This window comes from Nicotiana sylvestris, chromosome 12 (assembly GCF_000393655.2).
Source record: "Nicotiana sylvestris chromosome 12, ASM39365v2, whole genome shotgun sequence".
NCBI classification, from domain to species: Eukaryota; Viridiplantae; Streptophyta; class Magnoliopsida; order Solanales; family Solanaceae; genus Nicotiana; species Nicotiana sylvestris.
In genome coordinates this window covers 123,988,666-124,011,126 of record NC_091068.1, presented here as the reverse complement: position 1 = coordinate 124,011,126, position 22,461 = coordinate 123,988,666, and the positions used below count along the sequence as shown (strand labels likewise).

Below are 22,461 nucleotides of genomic sequence, written 5' to 3'. Positions count from 1 at the left end.
GCAAGACATTGGGTTTGAGTCCCACTATACCATATTGATGATATAATGATGACTAAAGAAAAATAATATATTTTTCATTAAAGGCATGAAGATTGTCCCACTTGATTTGCTCCATTCTTGAAGTGAATGTGGTAGCAGTGCATAATAAATTTAAATGAAGACAAGTGGTTGAACAACGAACGTGGGCGTTCCAAAGATCAAAATAATAATAATCATTACTATGATTATAAAAGGAGAACAATAAGGGTTCTCAAAATAGTAAATGTGAAGACAATATTTACCATCAAATTGGTATGAAAATAATAAAGCGCGTCGCTAATTATGATCCATTCCTTGAAGAGAATGCGACTTGTGATAAGCATTGAGAATGCAAACCCATTCCTAAAGTTGAATGCGGCAATATGTGATAAAAGTAATGAATAAAGACATGCAATTCATGATTATATGAATACCACACAACTCACCTCTAAGGGAGGTTTGAGTGGAATAAAGAGAATAAATATTATTGTGTAGTTACATGAATATGTCATTGGTCGCGTACATGTGATACGCTAAATATTATTTTGTCATGCCTTATAAAAGTTATTAAAGGCAAAATTAAAGCAATAAATAATTTTGCTTATGATGATTCTGACCATGACAATTTATTATGATATAAGTTTCTCCGTGAAGGAGATATTTACCATATGAATGGTATGATACAAGATCTTGTAGTATAAAAGTTGTTAAGAGCTCCGGAGAAACTAATTTGTTACTACCCGGATGAATAAAATTATTCATGACATTGATATTGTAAAGTCTCAAAAGAAACTTTTTGAGTTTCAAATGTATAAGTCAAAGTGGTTGTCATATTGCGACAATAAATGAAAGGAAGATTGAATATCTTCTCTATAATCATACCGGGTAAATATGAAAGGTTACTCGATTTTATTTCTATTTGTACTACACAAATATAAGCATGATGCTTGAATCATATGTCACAAGTAAACTAGAGGTTTACTGAAACAAATAATAGTTGGCATAACCAGTTGACCATCCCGGTTCAATTATGATGCGAAAAAATTAATTGAGAATTACATTGGCATATATTGAAGAATAGAAAATTCTTCAAGAATTATCTTGTGCTGCTTATTCTCATGATATACCAGTTAAGGTTGGGATTGAATCCCTTGATTTCTGGAACTAAAAGGTGATAAATATATGGGCCCAGTCACCTGCCATGTGGACCGTTTACTATTATATGATTTTAATAGATGCATCTATTTTATGGTCACATGTGCATTTGTTATCAACTTGCAGTTTGGTTTTTGCAAGATTGTTTGCTCAAATTATTAGAGCACAATTCCAGAATATAAATTATGATAATTTATCTTGATAATACTAGTTTAAATCTAAGTTGGTTTAGCGGAAATTGTATGCCTCCAATTATAGCTAAATCATTGGTTATGAGAACAAAACTCCCAAAAATAAAATTTGGTATGAGATGTATTATTTAATATACACCAGCACTTGTATGCATCTAGCCAAGTTATGAAAATTTCTCCCTATCACAATCGGTTCAGGGTCAGGAACCAAATAATTTCTATATAGAAATATGAATGTGCTATATGATTTAATTATGTCACCACAATGCACAAAGATGGGTTCCCAAAGAAGGTTGGGAAATGTGTTGGTGATCCCAACATTAAGGGGAGAGAATGGATAGCTGAGAAAGTGATACGTGAAATGAATTATTATGAATACATATAGATCCTCGTACAAGAAAATATGAACTTGAAGTTCAAGTGATAATTAATTTATAAATTATTGTCAGACGCATTTGCTGACCCAAAGCTAAATGTCATATTTCAGCTGTTAATGCTCCAAATAGAATAAAGTCCATGAGGGACAGAGTCTATGGCACGCATGAAGCGTAACAGACCAATCGGTTTCAAAGATAAAACTCCTTGAAGAAGGAGAGGGGCAAAATGGTCATAATAAGGAGGCAAGTGCCTAGAAGAGCACCACGACATAATACTTCGTAAGACCTCATGTGAAAGGCTCAGGTACCTGAAAATAATGAGATAAAGAGATCTCAATAAGTTATGTCTTTATTGTGTAATAATTGAACCGATATAAAATAATCGTCGACGATATTATTAACATAATGTAACGCTTAATATTATTAATATTGACGAGGATCTTGAGCTCAAATCTGTCATGAAATTTGGACAGAGAAATGATTGGCCAAATGAAAAATACGCAATGAAAATTGACTTTACTTGAAAAAATATGAAGTTGGGCGGATAGTCCCAACACCTGAAAGTATAAAGCCAATTGAGGTATAAATGTGTTCTTGTGCAAAAAGTTCATATCGATAGACACGACTTGTGACACAAGAAAATTAGTAAATATCCTCACATTGATTATATGGAGACACGTTCTCTTATGGTGGATATAATTATTTCAGGTTTTAATCTGGCAATACATGAAAACTTGATATGCGTATAATGGAAATCATTGAAGGATTTAAATTGTTCTGAAGCATATTATGGTTCCCAAGAAATTTATTAAATAAAGCTTCAATAATCCTTATACGGATTGAAACAATCAGGGCGCATGTGGTATAATCGCCCGAGAAAATACTTGTTGAAAGAAGGGTACAAGAATAATTTAATTTGTCCTTGTAAAAGGATCCGGAATTGAATTTGTTATAATCGCCGTGTATGTTGATGATTCAAATATCATTAGAACTCCCGGGGAGCTTCATAAAGCATTAGACTGTTTAAAGAAAGAATTTGAAATGAAAGATCTTAGAAAGACAAAATTTCATCTTGGTCTACAAATTGAACATATGAAAGATGAAATTTTTGTCCATCAATCAACATACACTGAAAATATTTTAAAGCGATTCTATATGGATAAAGTACATCCATTGAGTACCCCGATGGTTGTGTGATCACGCGATATAAATAAAAATTCATTCCGACCTCATGAAAATAATGAAGAACTTCTTGATCCTTAAGTACCATATCTTAGTGCAATTGATGCACTAATGTATCTTGCTAACACTACAAGGCGTGACATAACTTTTTCAATTAATGTCTTAGCAAGATATAGCTCTTTCCTACAAGGAGACATTGGAATGAAATCAAACACATATTGCGTTATCTAAAAAGGACTACCGATATGAGCTTATTTTATGACAATGATTGCAATCCCGATCTTGTTGGTTATGCTGAAGCGGGGTATTTATCTAACACACACAAGGCTTGATCTCAAACATGCTATGTGTTACATGTGGAGGCACTGCCATATCTTGGCAATCGACGAAGCAATCAATCGTGGACACTTCATCTAATCATGCTGAGATAATTGCTATTTATGAAGAAAGTCGAGAATGTATCTGGTTGAGGTCTATAATATATCTTATTCGAGACAAATATGGTTTGAAGTGTGACAAACTACCCATAATTTTGTATGAAGAAAATGCAACATGCATAGCCCAATGGAAAGGATGATTCATAAAAGGAGATAAGACAAAGCACATTTCACCAAAGTTATTTTTCACACATGATCTTCAAAATAATGGTGATATCAATGTGCAACAGATTCGTTCAAGTGATAATATGGCTGATTTGTTCACCAAATCTCTACCGGCGTCAACCTTCAAGAAACTGGTGTACAAGATTGGGATGCGAAGGCTGAAGGATGTGAACTAATGCTCTCATCAGGGGGAGTTAATACGCGGTGTACTCTTTTTTCCTTACAAGGTTTTGTCCCACCGAGTTTTCCTTGCAAGGTTTTTAACGAGGCAACCAAAAGGCGTATTTCTAATCATGTGTACTCTTTTTCCTTCACTAGGATTTTTTTTCCCATAGGGTTTTTTCCTAGTAAGGTTTTAACGAGGCACATTATTTTTGGACATCCAAGGGGGAGTGTTATGATAAATATCACATTATGGCGGATGTCTACTTTTCTTCCATGATTTTCATCTCAAATGCTTAATGACATATTTTGTATATTCAATGACATATTTTCTTCACTTTTTATGCCTATATAAAGGCCTTGTAATAGATAGAAAAATACACACAATTGAAGAAGAAAATCTCTTCCTTCTCTCTATCTCTATTTCTTGTTCATGTTTTACTAAATTACTTTTATTTTCTTGTTCCATATTGCTACTTTGAGTTATATTTCATAATACTATTAAGATTTTCATAGTACTGATAAAAAAAGAGTTTTCAGTAAGACTTTTCAATGTTTTGATATTTTTATCTAGGTAATTAATGTTTTGATTGCCTAATAATGTTTTCTATACTAAAACATATTAGAAATTTTAAGTTAATAATATTATTTCCTCTATCTCAAATTATCTGTTATGTTTATCTTTTACACGCTCCTAAAGAAAATATTAATTAGAATGGGTTTTAGACTATTTTACCTTTGTTAATGTCTTAAGATATAATCTCTATTTATTGAGTATTTACTCTATTTATGTGTTATCTTCATCTTCAAGAATAATTACTATTAAGGGTAAAATGGAAAAAGACAATTAATTTTATCTTGAACTTCTAAAATGACAAATAATTTGAGATGACTATTTTTAGAAATCATGACGGATAATTTGAGACGGAAGGAATACTATTAAGAGCTTTTATAGTAAGAGTTTTCAATGTTTTGATATTTTTTCCTAGGTAAATTTTACCGCCTATAGCAAAGGTTGATACCTTATTTATTATAAATAAATATAATTTTAAATAATTATCTCTTATAGCTACCTTTTAACTTTTATAGCAAAATATCTATTTATGGTCACTTCCTACCTTTAAGCCATTAAATATGTTGTGTATTATTTTTCTCTCTCCCTCTCTCTTCCCTCACTCCTCCTTTCTCTTTCCTCTTTCTTATCTTTTTCCCCCGATTTTTTCCTCCCATGCTTTTAGAAACCCTAGCTGGGGCTGTATTCCTCCAACGACAGATCCGGCCGGCGACCACTTCCCCCCTTCCTTGTTGTGTCACCCCTAACCCCCTCCTCCAGCCGGCGATTACTTTCACACAGTTATGTTACACATTCTAAATTTTTCTTAGATTTTGTATTGATTGTTCCTGTTTGCCTTGTGAGATTTGAAGAAGTTCTGTCTCAGTTTCCGTCTTCATTTAACCGGCAGCGACGCCCCACATGGCGGCATCCTGGATATCGGTGGATTGGGGATGGAGTTTGGGGCTGAGGAACTTGAGAAGTTTGTTACCTTTTTTCCATTGTATCTCGCTGTATTCCATGTATTTCATTGTATTCAGTGTCTTTAGTTTTTTCTACTTTTTCAATATATTCACTGTATTTAACTGTATTCAATATAATTATATAATTTCAAAGCTTCACTTTGTTTCACTATTTTGTCCAGCAGTATATATTCAGTAGTATGTATTCAATATATTGTAGAATGTATTCATATATATTTTTTTAATTAATATAATTTATGTATTTAGATGTATATATGTATTCAAATGTATCTGCAATATGTATTCATATGTTTTTACACTATAGTTGGCCTGCTATACTTCATGTATTCAATGTATTTTTATGCATTTAACTGTATTCAATATAATTATATAATTTCAATATATAAATCTATTTGTAAAGATACCACTAAAAATATTTTAGTAAAGATACCACTAAAAAAGAAAGGATGGATTGAATCTCTGAAGATTGCTCTGTTTTTGGGATGTTTTTCGGTTGAGAATCTTTTCTATAACTAGAAATACAAATTTTGTGTGTTATAATTGAGTTTGTTGAGTTATACTAGGAGTCTATCGCGTTAATTGATTCACTTACCGTTTTAAACAGTTGAAGACCTTTTTTTCGCAAATTTCGTTACTGTATTCACGAATACAGCTCGCGAATACAGTCGAATACATTCTTCGCTTAGCTGGACTCCCCTGTTTTCCGCCGAGTTTTGCTAAAAATACATCGAATACAGTCTATAACAACTGAAAACATAGCTATAGGAAGTAATTTAATAAATGGTACTCCCTCCAGTCCAAAATAAGTAATTTTTAGTTGTTTTCACACAGATTAAGAAATCCACCTTTTAACATTAATTAGCAATTAAATTGACCATATTAACCTTTACTATCTCTTCACATAAATACTCCTAACACATCCTTCAACACTATTTACTCCAAGGGCAATGTAGGAAAAAAATAATTAATTCATTCTTGAAATCTGGAAAAATCACTTATTTTGGACCATAAAAAAATACCAAAAAATCACTTATTTTGGACCGGAGGGAGTAGCTATAACAAGCTAAGCCCCCGTTTGGCCATACATTTTGGCAAGTTTTTTTCAATTTTTTTTTGAAAACATTGTTTGTCCATAGATTAGTAATCTGTTTTTAAAAAAATTCTGAAAATATTTTTCAAGTTTTCAAAATCTAGTTTATGGTAGATTTTGGGTGAAAATCAAGTTCCTACTCACAAAACTTCAAATTTTTTTCAAATAAAATGCATGTCCAAACATAATTTCAACTTCCAAAAATTATTTTTCAAAACTACTTCAAAAATTATTTTTTCAAGTTTCAACTCAATCTATGTCCAAACGCTAGCTAATAATCGGTAAAACATAGTGGTTTCTGAAAATTTCTCAAATTATAATTGCCAAATATAATTACTATTATGGTTTTCTTACTTTCTTGGCTGACAGTTTCTACTTTTCACATTTTAATCTTAATAATTCAAAGGATTAGTCCACTTTTCATGGGAATTGTGAAACTTTCACTTAAGTAAATGCAGAATTGACAATACCTTACCTAGAGCCTAACAATTATTGGTCTAAGAAAAAGCAATTATTTGGTTCAAAAAACTACAAATATATGGAGACCAACCTTGACTTCTTTCATTCTTTTTTTTCTTTTTCTTCTTTTCCGAAAATTGAGAATACCAAAAAAAAAAAATGTATAGGAAAAATCAGTTCAATAATAGAGAATAGGTGGAGCTAGTAAACAGACCCATTATGAAGATGTAGGAGATCTTGGAATTTTTACTTCTGCTATAATTGATAATGTTAAAGTAATTTCATTCTATTTGAATAAAACATATACGCAAAAGTAAATGGTAGTAGTATTGTAGAAATATTTGTTAGGGGAAGTTGCTATTTTGGGAGAAATTTTTACCTCCTCCGCCCATTTTAACTATTGCTTAGCTCAAAGAAATTGTTCTAAAATAATTATCACTTTAGAAATTTAAAACTAAATTTATTATTTGTTTCCAACTTTACCCTTAATATTAAAGAAGTAATAGGTCTTTTTTAATACTTCTCAATTCTCAAAAAGCACTTAACACGGTATTGTGATGTCACACATTGTATTGGAGCGGAGTGGATGAAATGGAGGTTAATTAATGTCCAGTGTCTTGTGTGATAAGAACGTGCCTCCAAGACTTAAAGATAAGTTCCACAAAGTGGTGGTTAGACCGACTATGTCGTACAGAGCGGAGTATTAGCCAATCATGAATTCTCATATCCAAAAGATAAAAGCAACGAAGATAAGAATGTTGAGATAAATGTGTGGGCATATTAGGGAGAGACATGATCAAGAATAAAGATATTCGAGGCAAGTTAGGTGCGGCCTCCATGGTGAATAAGATGCAGGAAGCAATGCTGAGATGATTCGGGTATGTGAAGAGGAGTTGTCCGAATGCCCCAGTGAGGAGGTGTGAGAGATACTATGATGGATAAAAAAAGAGGTAGATGTAGACTGAAGAAGTATTTGGGAGAGGTAGTATATTTAATTGGGAGATGTACAAAAAGAGAAATATTTGTAGTATTATTTTTCTTCTCTAATTCAGTTCTTTCTTCTTTTACCAGAGCCAGATATATTTCCACAGAGAACAGCATATTCAACTGATTAGTATCAGTTTATTTCTAGAAGTAGTTATCTAATCTGCAAATGATCTGAGTTCAGATAACAAATTTGAAATGGTTGTTATTGCGTTTAATTTATACTGTTATGAAAGGAGGAGGATTTCTTATATATAGTAAGTACTCCTTAATTGCATTTCATAAACAGAAGGATTTTTCAAATTAAAATATAGTTATGCTCACAGTCGAAAATATAGTTCGGATTCTGTTTTTAATGCAAACATTGAATCAATTCTAACATATCTATGTGTTTATCCAAATATTTGACTGATACGAAAGAATAGTAGTAATGAGTTATAATAACAACTTGAAATTTATAAGTATCTATCTATACTATATTAAAAGCACGAAGGCCCTTAGCGAAATGTCGTTCGCCTTTTTTAACCTTTAAAAATAGATTTCACAAGGAACAAAATAGTAATTTAAGTTAGTTTCCTATATTTAGGTTTTAACATCAACTAAATTTTAGTTATTAAATCTTTCCTTATTCAATTAGGTGCTAATATTTAGGAGTTTGAAACAATTAAGATTTTACCTCAAATAAGAAAAAGATCCCCTTTATTTTAAAATAATACTCCTTTGCAATAAAAACAACTTTCCTTTTCTTTTAGGCAGTAGTGTAGTCGTAATTGTGAGATATCATTAATGCAATATAACTAAATTTTCATAGGCACAGTACAAATAACTCTATATAATACAAATAAAATATAAAGAAATATAACAAGGCAAATCGGTTTCGTCTATATACACAAGAACTTCATTTTTGTAGCTACCTATATATATTTGGTAATAAAGCATAAAAATAATATAATTTATCATATTACGATACATATTGTATTTATGGCACATGTGTTTATATTTAATAAATCATAGTTAATTAATATATATTTTTACTTTAATTTATTACTTAGTTATGATAAATTAGTATAGTTTATTTTTGTATATTGACTGATGATTCTTTCTTTTTCAATATATTAACCATGATTGAGGACTTCTATATGGCCGATTTTTTCTAGCTCTATAGAATCAATGTTCTTTATTTTCAGGACTAACATTTTTATTTTATAACTCAAATATATTTTTAAATAAAATATTTATATAATTTTATTAAAAAAAATTTATTCATGTAGATAAGATACACGTGCAACGCGCGTACTATTGACTAGTGTGATTAAAAGTTTAAAACCAATAATACAAAATTAGACAAATCATTCACTTCAATCAACCCCATAACTGTAGCAATTGATGTTACGTGTAGGGGCAGAGCTAGAAGGAACATATGGGTTCGGTCGAACTCATTACCTTTATCCCAAATTTCATATTTTTATTAAGAAATTAATTAGACATGTACAAATTAAATTCAAAATTCAGTTATTAACACTTGATATCGCTATCATAAAATTTAGAATCTATCTTTTATCGAATTTCCATACTTAGAAAAAAGAAATAAAAAGAAAAGAAGAGGTTTTTTGTCACGATCACTTGACCTGAACTACTTCCATATCAGTTTTTTTTTTTGGCTTTTGTCTCCCCTACTTTGAAACAATTGAAAATGACCAAAAGCTTCATCCTTCAATGCAATCGAAAAAGGGACAATAAACTTAAGAATGAACAAACCCTTCGACATTCTTGAATTTTGGGTAGGGAATTATACATACATGAAATGGTAGTCATTAAAAACATTAAAAAATTGAGAGACAAAGGAGTTAAGATGCACTTATGACAGCAAAAATTGATGATTCCAAGAGATACTTACCAAACCAAATAAGATTACTCTCTCCTTCTTATTTTAACTGTCATTTTAGCTTAACAATTTTATTCTAAGGTAATTGACACTTTTAGGAATTCAAAACTAAATTTGTTAGTTATGTATACGGTTAAAACCGGGTTTATCCGATTCTACTATTTGATCGAGACCAGGAAGTTGCATCAAAAGTCGGCCCCGCAGTGGATCAGACCGAAGCACGAGGACAAGGTACCGAATTCGAGAATCGAGGTGTTTGTCGAGATCGAGGCCAATAGCGATTGAGACCAAATAGGGCAAACTTCGAGCAAAGCACAATAACAGAAAATCGAGATATCCATGACTGGTCGAAGATCATGGCGGAAATCTCGGAACAGATCAAATCATGGGCAGTTGTTTAGGCTAATCATGGGATTTACTTCCGTAATTAGAATTGTACCATAGATAGGATTCATCTACTATATAAAGTGAGTTCTAATCATTTTGTAGGCATCTTACATTCACGCATATCAAAGCAATACACTACTTTATGCCTAGCTTATATTCTTGTTCATCAGTTTGCTTATTTCTTAACTATTCGAGTACCGACCAGTTCGAGGGTACTTAAGCTCGAGGGCTAAATTAGGTTTTAACACTGGTTTGTTTTATCTCATTATTAATTTCTATTACTAATCTTTATATTTATCAATTGGTATTAGGTGAAATCACGTGTCCTTAAAACCACATTATAAGTTTAACTATTATCCAATTTTAAGGGTAAAACGTTTGGCGCGCACCATGGGGGCTAAGGATAATAGTGATTGCCTGATATTAATCCTCATAACACATACTGTTTTACGCTTATTTTCGTAAGTGTCTTTGATTTCAGGAATTAACATGTCAAACTCTCAAGTAGCACCCACTCACACGGATAACGGTCTTGGTCTTCATGGCGAGAACAAAAACGTTGCTGCCCCGGGAAATGGAGTTCCTCCAGTCAACCCCGACGGACCGCTGGCTGTAGACCTAGTTGATATTAGCTCCCGTATTCTATTAATGGGAATTTGGGCGACAACCCTGAGAATAGCATCTGCATGGATGCTCGAGCAGCCCATCAAAATGCATAGAGCGGTGAAGAAGGCGGAATTAGCCATCGAATGATATTCGAGATGTTGTAGACTCAACAAGCTGCGATAGCACAACTCCAAAATCAGAATTGAGCACCAAAGCAGAATTGAGCTCGAGATATCACAAGAAGTTATTCACAAAGCCGAACCTGTACCGGAGAGCGGAACACCAATGAATAGGGCTTCTCTTTTTTTTACAGGGTGGAACTTTGAGTCTAAGCTCAGTCGATGTGTAGTGATCTCTGATGGGATCCCTGTCATATCTAGGTTGGACCAAGAAAAATAATCCATGTTATTTAAAAGGAAATAAACGAGTTTTTTCCTGAGCTCGGGAGTTAACCTCGTGCCCAGGTATACCTTTCGATTGGGCATATACTTTATCAATATGATTTGTTCCAACTCTTCGACCGTTGACTTTGTTGCATCATAATCATTGGGGATTATGATGGTTCGAGGTATCATGTAATCATCATCCTCGAAAGTTTTCTGCTCTTTCGGGGCCGAGGCCGGTGACTGTGGTTGCTATTTGACTTCTTGCTTTCCCTTCGACTCTGATCCCTTTGTTGATGACAACGTCGATAGTGGTATTACCTCATCGATTACAAATATTTTTTTGGTGGCAGGTTGTTCACCGTACACCATTTTGATTCTTTCTGATGTTGGGAATTTCAAGACTTGATGAAGCGTCGAGGGCACTACTCTCATATTATGAATCCAAGGCCTTTCGAGCAGCGCATTACACCTCATGTCACCCTTTGATCACATGAAACTTTGTTTTCTGGATAGTCCCGACTATATTTACTGGCAAAATTATTTCCCCTTTGGTGGTTTCACTTTCCATGTTGAGCCATTGAGTACTCGAGCTGGGGGCATGATTTGATCTTGGAGACAAAGTTGTTGTACAACCCTTGATCGGATAATGTTTATCGAGCTATCTGGATTAATCAACACACGTTTAACTTGAATTTTATTCATATGGATAGATATTACCAGTGTGTCGTTGTGAGGTTGTTCGATCCCTTCTGCATCCTCGTCGTTGAAAGACAAGGTTTCCTTCGGTAAGTAGTCTCGAGTTCGCTTTCCCTTATGATCGTCACCTTGGTGCGTTTAAATACCGGCCCTTGAAGGATATCGAACCCTCCAACGATCATATGAATCACATGCTGTGGCTCTTCCTGCTCGTTCTGCCTGTTCAAATCCCTATTTTTGAAGTGATTCTTGGCACGATCACTTAAGAATTCTCGAAGGTGACCCTTGTTGAATAATCGAGCTACCTCCTCCTTCAACTGTCTGCAATCTTGGATTTTGTTCCCATGGGTGCCATGGTATTTGCATATTTGATTAGGGTTTCTTTGAGCTGGAAAGGTCTGTAGGGGTCTAGGTCATCTAGTATCCTTGATCCATCCAATGGCTGATACAATACCCAATTCATTGATGCTGAAGTTGTATTATGATAGTCGTGATGCTTTCGTGGGCTCGACATGTTTATCGAAACCACTTTTACTCATGAGCCCTCAGGAGCTCTGTCCTCGATCATTCCTTCGATCATTTCGAACGGGATTACGACATGGGCAGCTATTTTTACGATCTGCGTTGTATGGTTGGTACCGATCTCTGTTCGATCGGGGTTCTCTGTCGATGTCCCTTTGAATTTTGCCGATGTGCCTGTTAGAATAAACAGAACTGGAAGGGGTTCCCAATTGATCATCATCGACCCTGATCTTCGACTAGCATTGATTATGTATGTCGGCCCAGGTCACAACTGGATATTCAATTAAGTTCTGCTTTAGTTGTCGTGACGCTATCGAACTTCGTTCGTTCAAACCTTGAGTGAATGCTTGAACAACCTAATCATATGTGACCGGGGTAGGTCCATGCATTCCATTTTGAATCGAGATACGAATTCCCTTAATATTTCGTTGTCCTTTTGTCTCACATTGAAGAGGTTCGACTTTCTCGTCGCAACCTTTATTGCTCCGGCGTGTGCCATTAAGAAGGAATCTACAAGCATGGCAAAGGAATCAATAGAATTGGGTGGCAAATTGTGGTACCATATCATCGCCCCTTTCGATAAGGTTTCTCTAAATTTTTTCAATAGAACGGATTCAATCTCATCATCTTCTAAGTCATTCCCCTTTATTGCCCATGTATAAGAAGAGACTGCTCATTAGGGTCGGTGGTCCCATTGTATTTGGGAATTTCTGGCATACGGAATTGCTTCGGGATGGGATTCGGGGCCGCACTTGGAGGGAAAGGCTTCCGCACGAACTTCTTCGAATTCAAACCCTTTAGAATCGGTGGTGCCCCCGCTATTTGGTCAACCCGGGAGTTGTACGTTTCTACCTTTTTGTCATTAGCCTCGATTTTCTTTTCACCTGATTCAATTCGTTTAGTGAGCTCCTCGAGCATTTTCATAATGGCGGGGTGACCGAGGTAAAACATGAATTCATTAAGGACGAGGTAACAAAACTTCTCAATATAGGATCCATTTGGGAGGTGAAATATCTCGAATGGTTAGCGAACATAGTTGTAGTCCCTAAAAGGGAAAACAAACTTAGAATGTGCGTAGACTATAAGGATTTAAATAAGGCATGCCCTAAAGATTTCTTTCCTTTGCCGAATATCGATCGCATGATCGATGCCACGGTCGGCCACGAGATCCTTAGTTTTCTCGATGCCTACTCTGGGCATAATCAAATACAAATGAACCAGAGGATCAGGAAAAGACTTTGTTTATCACTAAATATGACACCTATTGCTATAATGTAATACTGTTCGGACTAAAAAATGTTGGTGCTACTTATCAACGCCTAGTAAATCGGATGTTCGAAGAACAAATAGGTAAATCTAAGGAGGTTTATATTGATGATATGCTAATTAAGTCCATGCGAGCAGAGGAACATTTAAAACATTTGCAGGAAACCTTTGACATACTGAGAAAATATAACATGAAGCTTAACCCGGAGAAATACGCATTCGAGGTCGGCTCGGGCAAGTTCCTCAGTTTTATGGTATCAAATCGGGGAATCAAAATCAACCCCGATAAAATCAAGTCAATCGAAGACATCACAGTTATTGATAATGTCAAGGTTGTACAACGGTTAACAGGACGCATAGCCGCCCAGGGTCGATTTATTTCGAGGTCCTCGGATAGAAGCCACTAGTTCTTCTCACTACTTAAGAAAAAGAGCAATTTCGCATGGACCACGTAATGTCAATAGGCCTTGGAGGAACTCAACGATACTTGTCGAGCCTGCCATTGCTTCACACCCCGAAGACGGATGAGCAACTTTACTTATGCTTAGTAGTCTTGGAGATATAGGTAAGTGGGGTCTTAGTTCGAGAAGAGCAAGGTACGTAATTTCCTGTCTATTATATTAGTCGGGCCTTAGGTGAAGCCGAAACCCGGTACCGATACTTAGAAAAATTACCGCTTGCTTTAATAAGTGCCTCTAGGAAATTAAAATCGTATTTTCAATGTCATCCAATTTGTGTTGTAACCACCTACCGCCTTCGTAATATTTTGCACAAATCCGAACTCTCAGGTCGATTGGCCAAATGGGTCATCGTGATCAGTGGGTACGATATCGAGTATCAACCCCAAACTACTATCAAGTTTCAAATCTTGGCAGACTTCGTGGCCAACTTCACGCCAGCCCTCGTACCCGAGGTCGAAAAGGAACTATTATTAAAATCGAGTACATCATTAGGGGTGTGGACCCTCCTCACAGACGACGCTTCGAACGTGAAAGGGTCCGGGATAGGCATTGTATTGAAGCCACCCATAGGTAATACAATTAGACAGTCTATCAAAACTTCAAAATTAACTAACAATGAGACCGAGTATGAGGCCATAATTGTAGGTCTCGAGCTGGCTAAGTTCTTGGGAGAGGAGGTCATCGAGGACAAGTGCGACTCCCAACTTGTGGTAAATCAGGTCAACAGAACTTTTGAGGTTCGAGAAGATCGAATGAAGAGGTACTTGGACAAACTACAAGTGTCTCTACATCGATTTAAAGAATGGACCCTGCAGCACGTACCTCGAGAACAAAATAGTAAGGCCGATGCCCTTGCAAATTTGGGGTCATTGATCGAAGATGACAAACTTAGCTCATGGACTATCGTACAACTTTCGAGGTCAATAATCGAAGAAGGACACGTCGAGATAAACTCCACAAGTCCAACTTGGGATTTGAGGAATAAGTACATTGAATTCCTAAAGAACGGGAAGCTTCCATCGGATCCTAAAGAATCAAGGACTCTATGCACGAAAGCCGCACGGTTCACATTGGCCGAGGATGGAACACTATAAATGAGAACGTTTGATGGACCGTTAGCAAAATGTTTGGGATCAGGAGACACCGACTACATCCTACGGGAAATTCACAAGGTCACTTGCAAAAATCATTTAGGTGCCGAGTCATTAGTTTACAAAGTCATCAGAGCAGGATACTATTGGGCTGATATGGAAAAGGACATTAGAGAATTAGTTCAAAAGGGCGACAAATATCAAAGGTATGCGCCGATAATCCACCAGCCCGGGGAGAAACTCCACTCAGTCCTATCCCCATAGCTGTTCATGAAATGGGGGATAGATATCGTCGGCCCTCTAGCATCGACCCCAGGTAAATCTAAGTTCATTTTATTTATGACTAACTATTTCTCTAAGTGGGTTGAAGCACAGGCCTTCGAGAAAGTCAGAGAAAAAGAAGTCATAGACTTCATCTGGGACCACGTTATATGCTGATTCAGAATGCCTGCCGAGATCGTATGCGACAACGGAAAGCAATTTGTCGGTAGTAAAGTGACAAGGTTTTTCGAAGACCACAATTAAAAAGAATCTTATCAATGTCGTATCATCCTAGTGGTGAGGACAGGACGAATCGACAAATAAGACTGTGATCCAAAATCTGAAGAAAAGATTGAACGAGGCTAAAGTAAATTGGAGAAAGATATTGCCCCAGGTACTTTGGGCGTATCGAACGACGTCAAAATCCAGTATGGGTGCAACACCGTTCTCTTTAGTCTATGGTGTTGAAGCCCTTATCCCGGTCGAGGTCGGGGAACCTAGCTTCAGGTTTCGGTATGTAACGGAGGAGTCAAATCACAAGGCTATGAATATGAGCTTCGAATTGCTAGATGAAAGACGGGAAGCCGCCCTCATTCAAATGGCCGGACAGAAACATCGGATCGAAAGGTATTACAATCGAAGAGCCAACCTTCGACACTTTAAAACCAGTGACTTAGTTCTGAGAAAGGTCACCCTCAATACTTGAGACTTCAGCAAAGAAAAACTTGGCCCGGACTAGGAGGGACCATACCAGGTCCTCGATATCTTTGGAAAAGGATCCTACAAACTTGGGACGATGGACAGCGAGCAATTACCAAATAATTGGAACGTATCACTCCTCAAACAATATTACTGTTAAGGTATGACCTTCTCCATTTTCACTTATATTTTACACTAACAAATTACAGGTGTCCGATTGGAGATATCGAAGGATTCTTTATCACAAAGTCCTTAGGTTTGAAAGCACGCGTTGCACTCTTTTTCCCTTAGACTGGTTTTTGTCTCAAATGGGTTTTTTTGGCGTGGTTTTTAATGAGGCAACCCTTGTTCGTGCTAACTTAGATTAATTCAATAGTATCTGAGTCTTCTTTACAATCAACCTCGAATACTGGGGGCATCACCCTCGGATGTCATGTCAACTTTGTTGCAAGGAAGGTACTCCGTGTCAATTGGGTCTCGATAGGTAAAACATTGTAAAGGCCAAACGGTCGAACGAACCATGCCCATGTAGATTACTCGATCCCTAAAGGCAAACATGTATGCATGTATAATCTATTGAGAAAATTATTTTTCCTTGCCGAATATTTCATGCCTTAGAGAAATTTTTACTTTACAATTTCATACTTTTGGTCTATTGTGAAAATAGGCTTAAGGGACGATCACAGCTGAAGTTCAAACAACTTGGGGATTACCGTTCGAAAAATCAGCGTAACCAAATTATTAAAGTCTCGAGATCATAAGACCTTAAAAAGGAAGCCCTCATTTTTATAGGCCACAACCACACCACTCGGAGACTAATATTTCGAACAAGTTCGAAATATAATTGAGAAACAAGCCCAAGAGGCAAATCTCAAGTTAAAGGCTACGACCAAACTAACACGGTACGGAGACGTCTGAATTTCGTAATAAAAACATGCCTTCTAATATCTTCACAAAATCGGTTAAAAAAGGGCTATCCTCGGCAAAATTATAAAAGTTTTCGATAACATCAACCCTCGAAAATCCTAAAGGGGTACCGGATTGTTCGAACTCTCGAACAAGCTTATTTTACGTTAAGGCATAACGAAGCGAAGGGTTTCGATGATGCTAACCCTTGAAAACCCTAATGGGTACAGATTTATCTCGTGCTAAGGCATAACAAATTTTCATATGATTAACTTTTTAAACTGAAAATGGAGAAAATCCATTCTTTTTAAAGGCCATATCGGCCTGACTCAAGAACCTAAGGGCCATTTTATTTTTTTGAGTTCGAGAAGTCATCCTCACTCAACAAAAACCTAAGGGTCATCCTACTTCGAGTTAGAGCAAGTACTCATTTGATTATAAAGACTACATTAGTCTGACTTCAATCAAATTTCCTTAGCCTCGTACTCATGAACGAAATTTTCACAAGGCATGAACGAAACAGAATTTTTACAAAGCAGAAATTGGAATAAAGACAAGTCAGAAAGCAAAGATATCTTTTATATATAAAAAAATATTTACAAGGACCAATCAGGGTCCTACACAAAAATTCAAAAGAGGAAAAACCTAAGTGCCTAATTTTCCCGGGAGCTACATCTTCATCATCGGGATCTCCTCTGCTCTCGGATCCACTCACGCTCCCGGAATCATCATCATCGAAAGAGACTAGTGCTTTGGCTTCGGCTTCAAGTTCTTTTGCATTTTTGATCTCTGTAGAGAAATCGAAGCCACGAGCGTGGATCTCCTCGAGAGTTTCCCTCCGAGATTGGCACTTGACGAGTTCGGTAATCCAAAAAGCTCGATTTTGAGCGTCCTCGACAGATTCTCTTGCTTGGGCTTGAGCAGCTTCAGCATCAGATTGGTAGATGGCCACGATCGCCTCTGCGTCAGCCTTTACATTTTCTGCCTCAGATTTAACCTTTGCAAGTTTGGCGGCCAACCGAACCTCGAGCTCCTCTATTTTCATGTTTTGAGCTAAGCTTTCCTCTTTCATGCCTTGAAGCTGACTTTCGGTCAATGATAGTTGGGATCGAGCAGCATCTTTCTCCGAGGCAAGGTGGTCCATGTTTTGTTTCCACCCCAAGGTCTCCGCCCTCATCATGTTAACCTCTTCACAGAGCTGTTCGATCTTTTCGGCCTTATGCTAAACCTGTAAGATTGAAGTATTAGTCATCGTCCCTGAACTGATACATTGAGCTTCTAAGATTTTCATTACCTGCTTAATCAGTTCGGTCTGCTCTTTATGAGCCGTGGCCAATTCGGCTCGGAGGTCCTTGATCTCCTCTTCTTTTTGCCCGCTGAGAAGTTTGAGGGAATTTTTCTCCTCTATGAGCCTTTGAAGATCGGCCTCACATCGGCTCAGCTCTGCTCGGCATTTAGAAAATGCATCCCGATGGAGTGTCAAGGCCTATGAAGAAAGAAAGGAAATTAGACAAGAATAAATAAATACAAGTATGATATCGATGAGGGGAGTTGAGACTTACCCGACTTAGGATTCGTTGAGCCACATCAAAGAGACTCGATGCCTCACTCAGGTCGATATCATCTTCAACTCTTGTAAAGCAACCACGGAAAAGGTCTTTCCCTCTATGGGCTCCCTCCACATCGGGAGTCCTTATAGATTGGGCATCCTGAATTGCCTCCTCGGAAAATGTAGAGAGAGTTAGAGAGTCTCTGATTATTATTGCCCCGAGCGAATCACTTTGGGTGTTCTCTTCATTTCGAAGAGCCTTGGATTCGGTCCCTTCAGGCATACCCACCGATTGCTCATTTCGGTGGGAGGCATCTTCAGTCTCCGATGACTTAGGGACTCTGCTCGGGCCCTCTTTCGAGACTTCCTCGGTTCTAGGCTGAATCTCTTCGACCCTCACCGACTCAGTGGCCTTTGGGGCCTCGATGTTTTTCTTCACTCGGGAAACCAGTTCGGAGCCATCATCTTCATCTTCTCTTCTTTCTCTCTTAGTCACTGAGCTACCTCAGCAGGCAGAGGGACAGTGTCTATCTTCGGCTTACGAGCCTTACTTTCCTTGGGCTTTGGATCCTTGGAGGTCGAGGCCCTTTTTCTCTTTTTACCCTTCGCAGGTTTCGAAACCTCCTCCTCCCCGGATGGGGGCCTTATGACAACATCTTGTCCGAGGCCTATATGAAAGGAAATCAAGTGAGTATGAAAGGGACATTTTAGCAAAAATCATCAAATATGCGAAAAAGGGCTTACTATGATTTTTGGCCTCCCATCGGTCCCTTGCCAAGTCACGCCATGAGTGCTCAGCGTATGAAGAGGTCGAAGCCAGGTACCGAACCCAGCTCTCAATATTAGGAATTGCACCTGGCATCTAAGAAACTGCTACATCGTAGAAAGGGATGTCGATGAGAAGAAGTAAAGGAAAATAAACAATAAATGAAAGTTAAAGGTGGGATTGTACTCACGCATCATATTCCATTTCTTGGGAAATGACATCTTCTCGGCTGGGATTAGGTCGGAAGTCTTCACTCGAACAAACCGGCCCATCCATTCTCGATCCTTGTCCTCATCTATGCTCGAGAACAACACCTTGGTAGCTCGACGCTGAAGTCTTATTAACCTGCCTCGATAGAGATGGGGACTGTATAACCTGATGAGATGCTCGAAGGTAAAAGACATCCCCTCGACTTTGCTCGCAAAGAATCAGAGCAGAATAACAATCCACTAAAAAGAGGGATGGATTTGACCTAGGGTTATTTGATATTGACGACAAAAATCGACGATAACGGGATCGAGAGGGCCCAGCATGAAAGGGTAAGTGTAAACACTTAGAAACACTTACACATGAGTAATAATGTCTTCTTCTAGGGCCGAAATTACCACCTCTTTGTCTTCCCAATGGCAGTCTTCCTTTACCTATTTAAGGTCTCTCTCAGTTATCGAGCATATATATATCGACATTGGCTCATATCGACCAGGGACCGACGAAGTTTTCTCGACCTTGAAGTCGGAAGTAAGGACACACCCTCCGGGAATGCACTCCTCAAGGCGCAGTGCCACCCGTGTTTTATCGCCGGCCGGTCGCGATGAAGAAGCTTTCTCCTTTTGAGGAATAGTTTTTGACGTTTTTTCCATTTTTGTGTGAGTTTAAAGAGAGAGGGAGACGACATGACTTGGTGTTTGAGAGGGGATTAACGACAAACCCTAGAAATTCTGAAGAAAGGAGAGACTTAAAAGGTATAAAAGCTTAAGAGATTAGAAGAAAGTGAAAGTAAAGATTGAATCAATGAGAGAGGGGGCCTATTTTAGGGATTCATAGTGACGGTTCAAAGGCACTGGTAGTCGACCACCAACTGACGCTCATTAATGATTTGGGGAACTGTACTGACCGGACGTTTCAGTCACTTCCGCCGCTTACATCACGAGGATGATGTCATGACAGGTCGAAGTACAAAGTCGAAGGCTCAATTCGTTTCTTCTTATTACATTTCAAGAAATGAGGGGACTATCTGTATACATTTAAAACCGGGCCTACCCGATTCTACTATTTGATCGAGACCAGGAAGTTGCATCAAAAGTCGGCCCCGCAGTGGATTAGACCGAAGCACGAGGACAGGGTAACGAGTTCGAGAATCGAGGTGCCTATCGAGATCGAGGCCAGTAGCGATCGAGACCAAATAGGGCAGACTTCGAGCAAAGCGCAATAATTGAAAAGCGAGATATTTGTGACTGGTAGAAGACCATGGTGGAAATTTTGGAACAGATCAAATCAAGGGTGGTTGTTTAGGCTAATCATGGGATTTACTTCCGTAATTAGAATTGTACCATAGATAGGATTCCTCTACTATATAAAGAAGGTTCTAATCATTTTGTATACATCTTACATTCACGCATGTCACACCTCCTTTTTCCGCGCCCGCGTGGGGCGCAGGGGAGTTTTTTCCAATTAAAGGACAATCGAAACGGGATTCGTTTATTTATTTCAGAGTCGCCACTTGGGAGATTTAGGGTGTCCCAAGTCACCAATTTTAATCCCGAATCGAGGAAAATAATGACTCTATATTACAGTCCGCGTACCAGAAATCTAGATAAGGAATTCTGTTAACCCGGGAGAAGGTGTTAGGCATTCCCGAGTTCCGTGGTTCTAGCACGGTCGCTCAACTGTTATATTTGGCTTATTTATCTGATTTTTAATACAATTATGAACCATGTGCAAATTTTGTCTTTTAACCGCTTTATTAATTATTATTATTAAGAAAAGTGAACATCGCTTAAAACATATCTTTGGACTGTGTCACATGAAATGCACCCACAATCCGAAACATATTTTATTTGATGTTTTAGGATTTGGATTTAGGTCACATGAAATGCACACCCAAGTTTAAGAAAATAGATTATTAAACACGCGCCTAAAGAGACTATCGTGTTATTATTTTGGGAAGGCCGTGAAATTCGCTAAACGGCCCTCCTGACTTCTAAGTAATTTAAAACAAGTATTTACTGAGGGCCCCACAATTTGTATTTTTATTCGGCGAGGCTCATCTCATTCTTATTTTTTGAAGGAATTTGCAACGACGTGGAAATGCGTCTCGGGCCACGTCACAATCAATGTGCCCGTGACTAGAGACATATTTCGACTGCGTTGAGATTTGGATTTGGGTCACATAAATGTGCACCCGAGCTTAGGGAGATAACATTATTAAAGGCGCGCCTAAAGCAACTAGCGCATTATTTTTTTTTTGGTAGGGCCGTGAAATTTGCTAAAACGGCCTGCCCCGGAATCTAAGTATTTAATACATATATTTTGCGAGGGCTCCACAATCTATACATTTTTTATTTTTGGCGAAGCCAGTCTCATTTCTATTTTAAAGGGTAAACCTACAACGATTATATTTTCTATTAAGTTCGTTTTAAAAAAAAAGAAATCCTAATTTATTAATCAAACAATGGAAGCTAGTAGGGTACATGGCTAATGAAGGGTATCTCAAGCTTTGACGAATTACAGTTAAACATGAACCTACATTTAGAACTAAACCATATGATGAACAACTGAATAATGACTAATAAAATTATAACAGAGCTTATTAAATCGATCCGACTACCCATTCGGCAAACTAGTCACGAACATGAAAACTTTTGTACAACTTTCGTCTAGCATGCCCATTCGAGATAGCAATAACATAAGCATAAAACTAAAACTCGACGGATTTAAACAAAATCTTCAACATAACATGTATTCAAGCTCGGACACGATAGTAACCGATAGCAACTCAAACAAAGATTAGAAAAACGAACCTCTAATGATAAACACTGCTGGGGATTTACAACTCATTCATCAAACCGAAATGGAGCCATAGTCGGCGAAATGACACAACGAGACCAACGAACTGGAACCTCACCTCGGCACTCGAACGGACTTCAAACGGGAAACCATGGAAACAGTCATCACAGCTCAAACGGAATAGCTCGCGCTAAAACTCGAACTCGAACGGACTGAGC

At 37.4% G+C, this 22,461-nt stretch overlaps 1 protein-coding gene across 1 annotated transcript; it reads right to left on the bottom strand.

Annotated features, from left to right (window-relative positions):
• Window positions 1-17,518: 17,518 nt before the first annotated feature.
• Window positions 17,519-18,754, bottom strand: LOC104222445 (WEB family protein At5g55860-like). The gene is made up of 4 exons (XM_070164363.1): window positions 18,485-18,754; window positions 18,217-18,408; window positions 17,596-18,144; window positions 17,519-17,539 (listed from the first exon to the last, which is right to left on the bottom strand). Exons 1-4 carry the CDS (start codon window positions 18,752-18,754, stop codon window positions 17,519-17,521), a joined length of 1,032 nt encoding a protein of 343 aa, XP_070020464.1.
• Window positions 18,755-22,461: the final 3,707 nt, after the last annotated feature.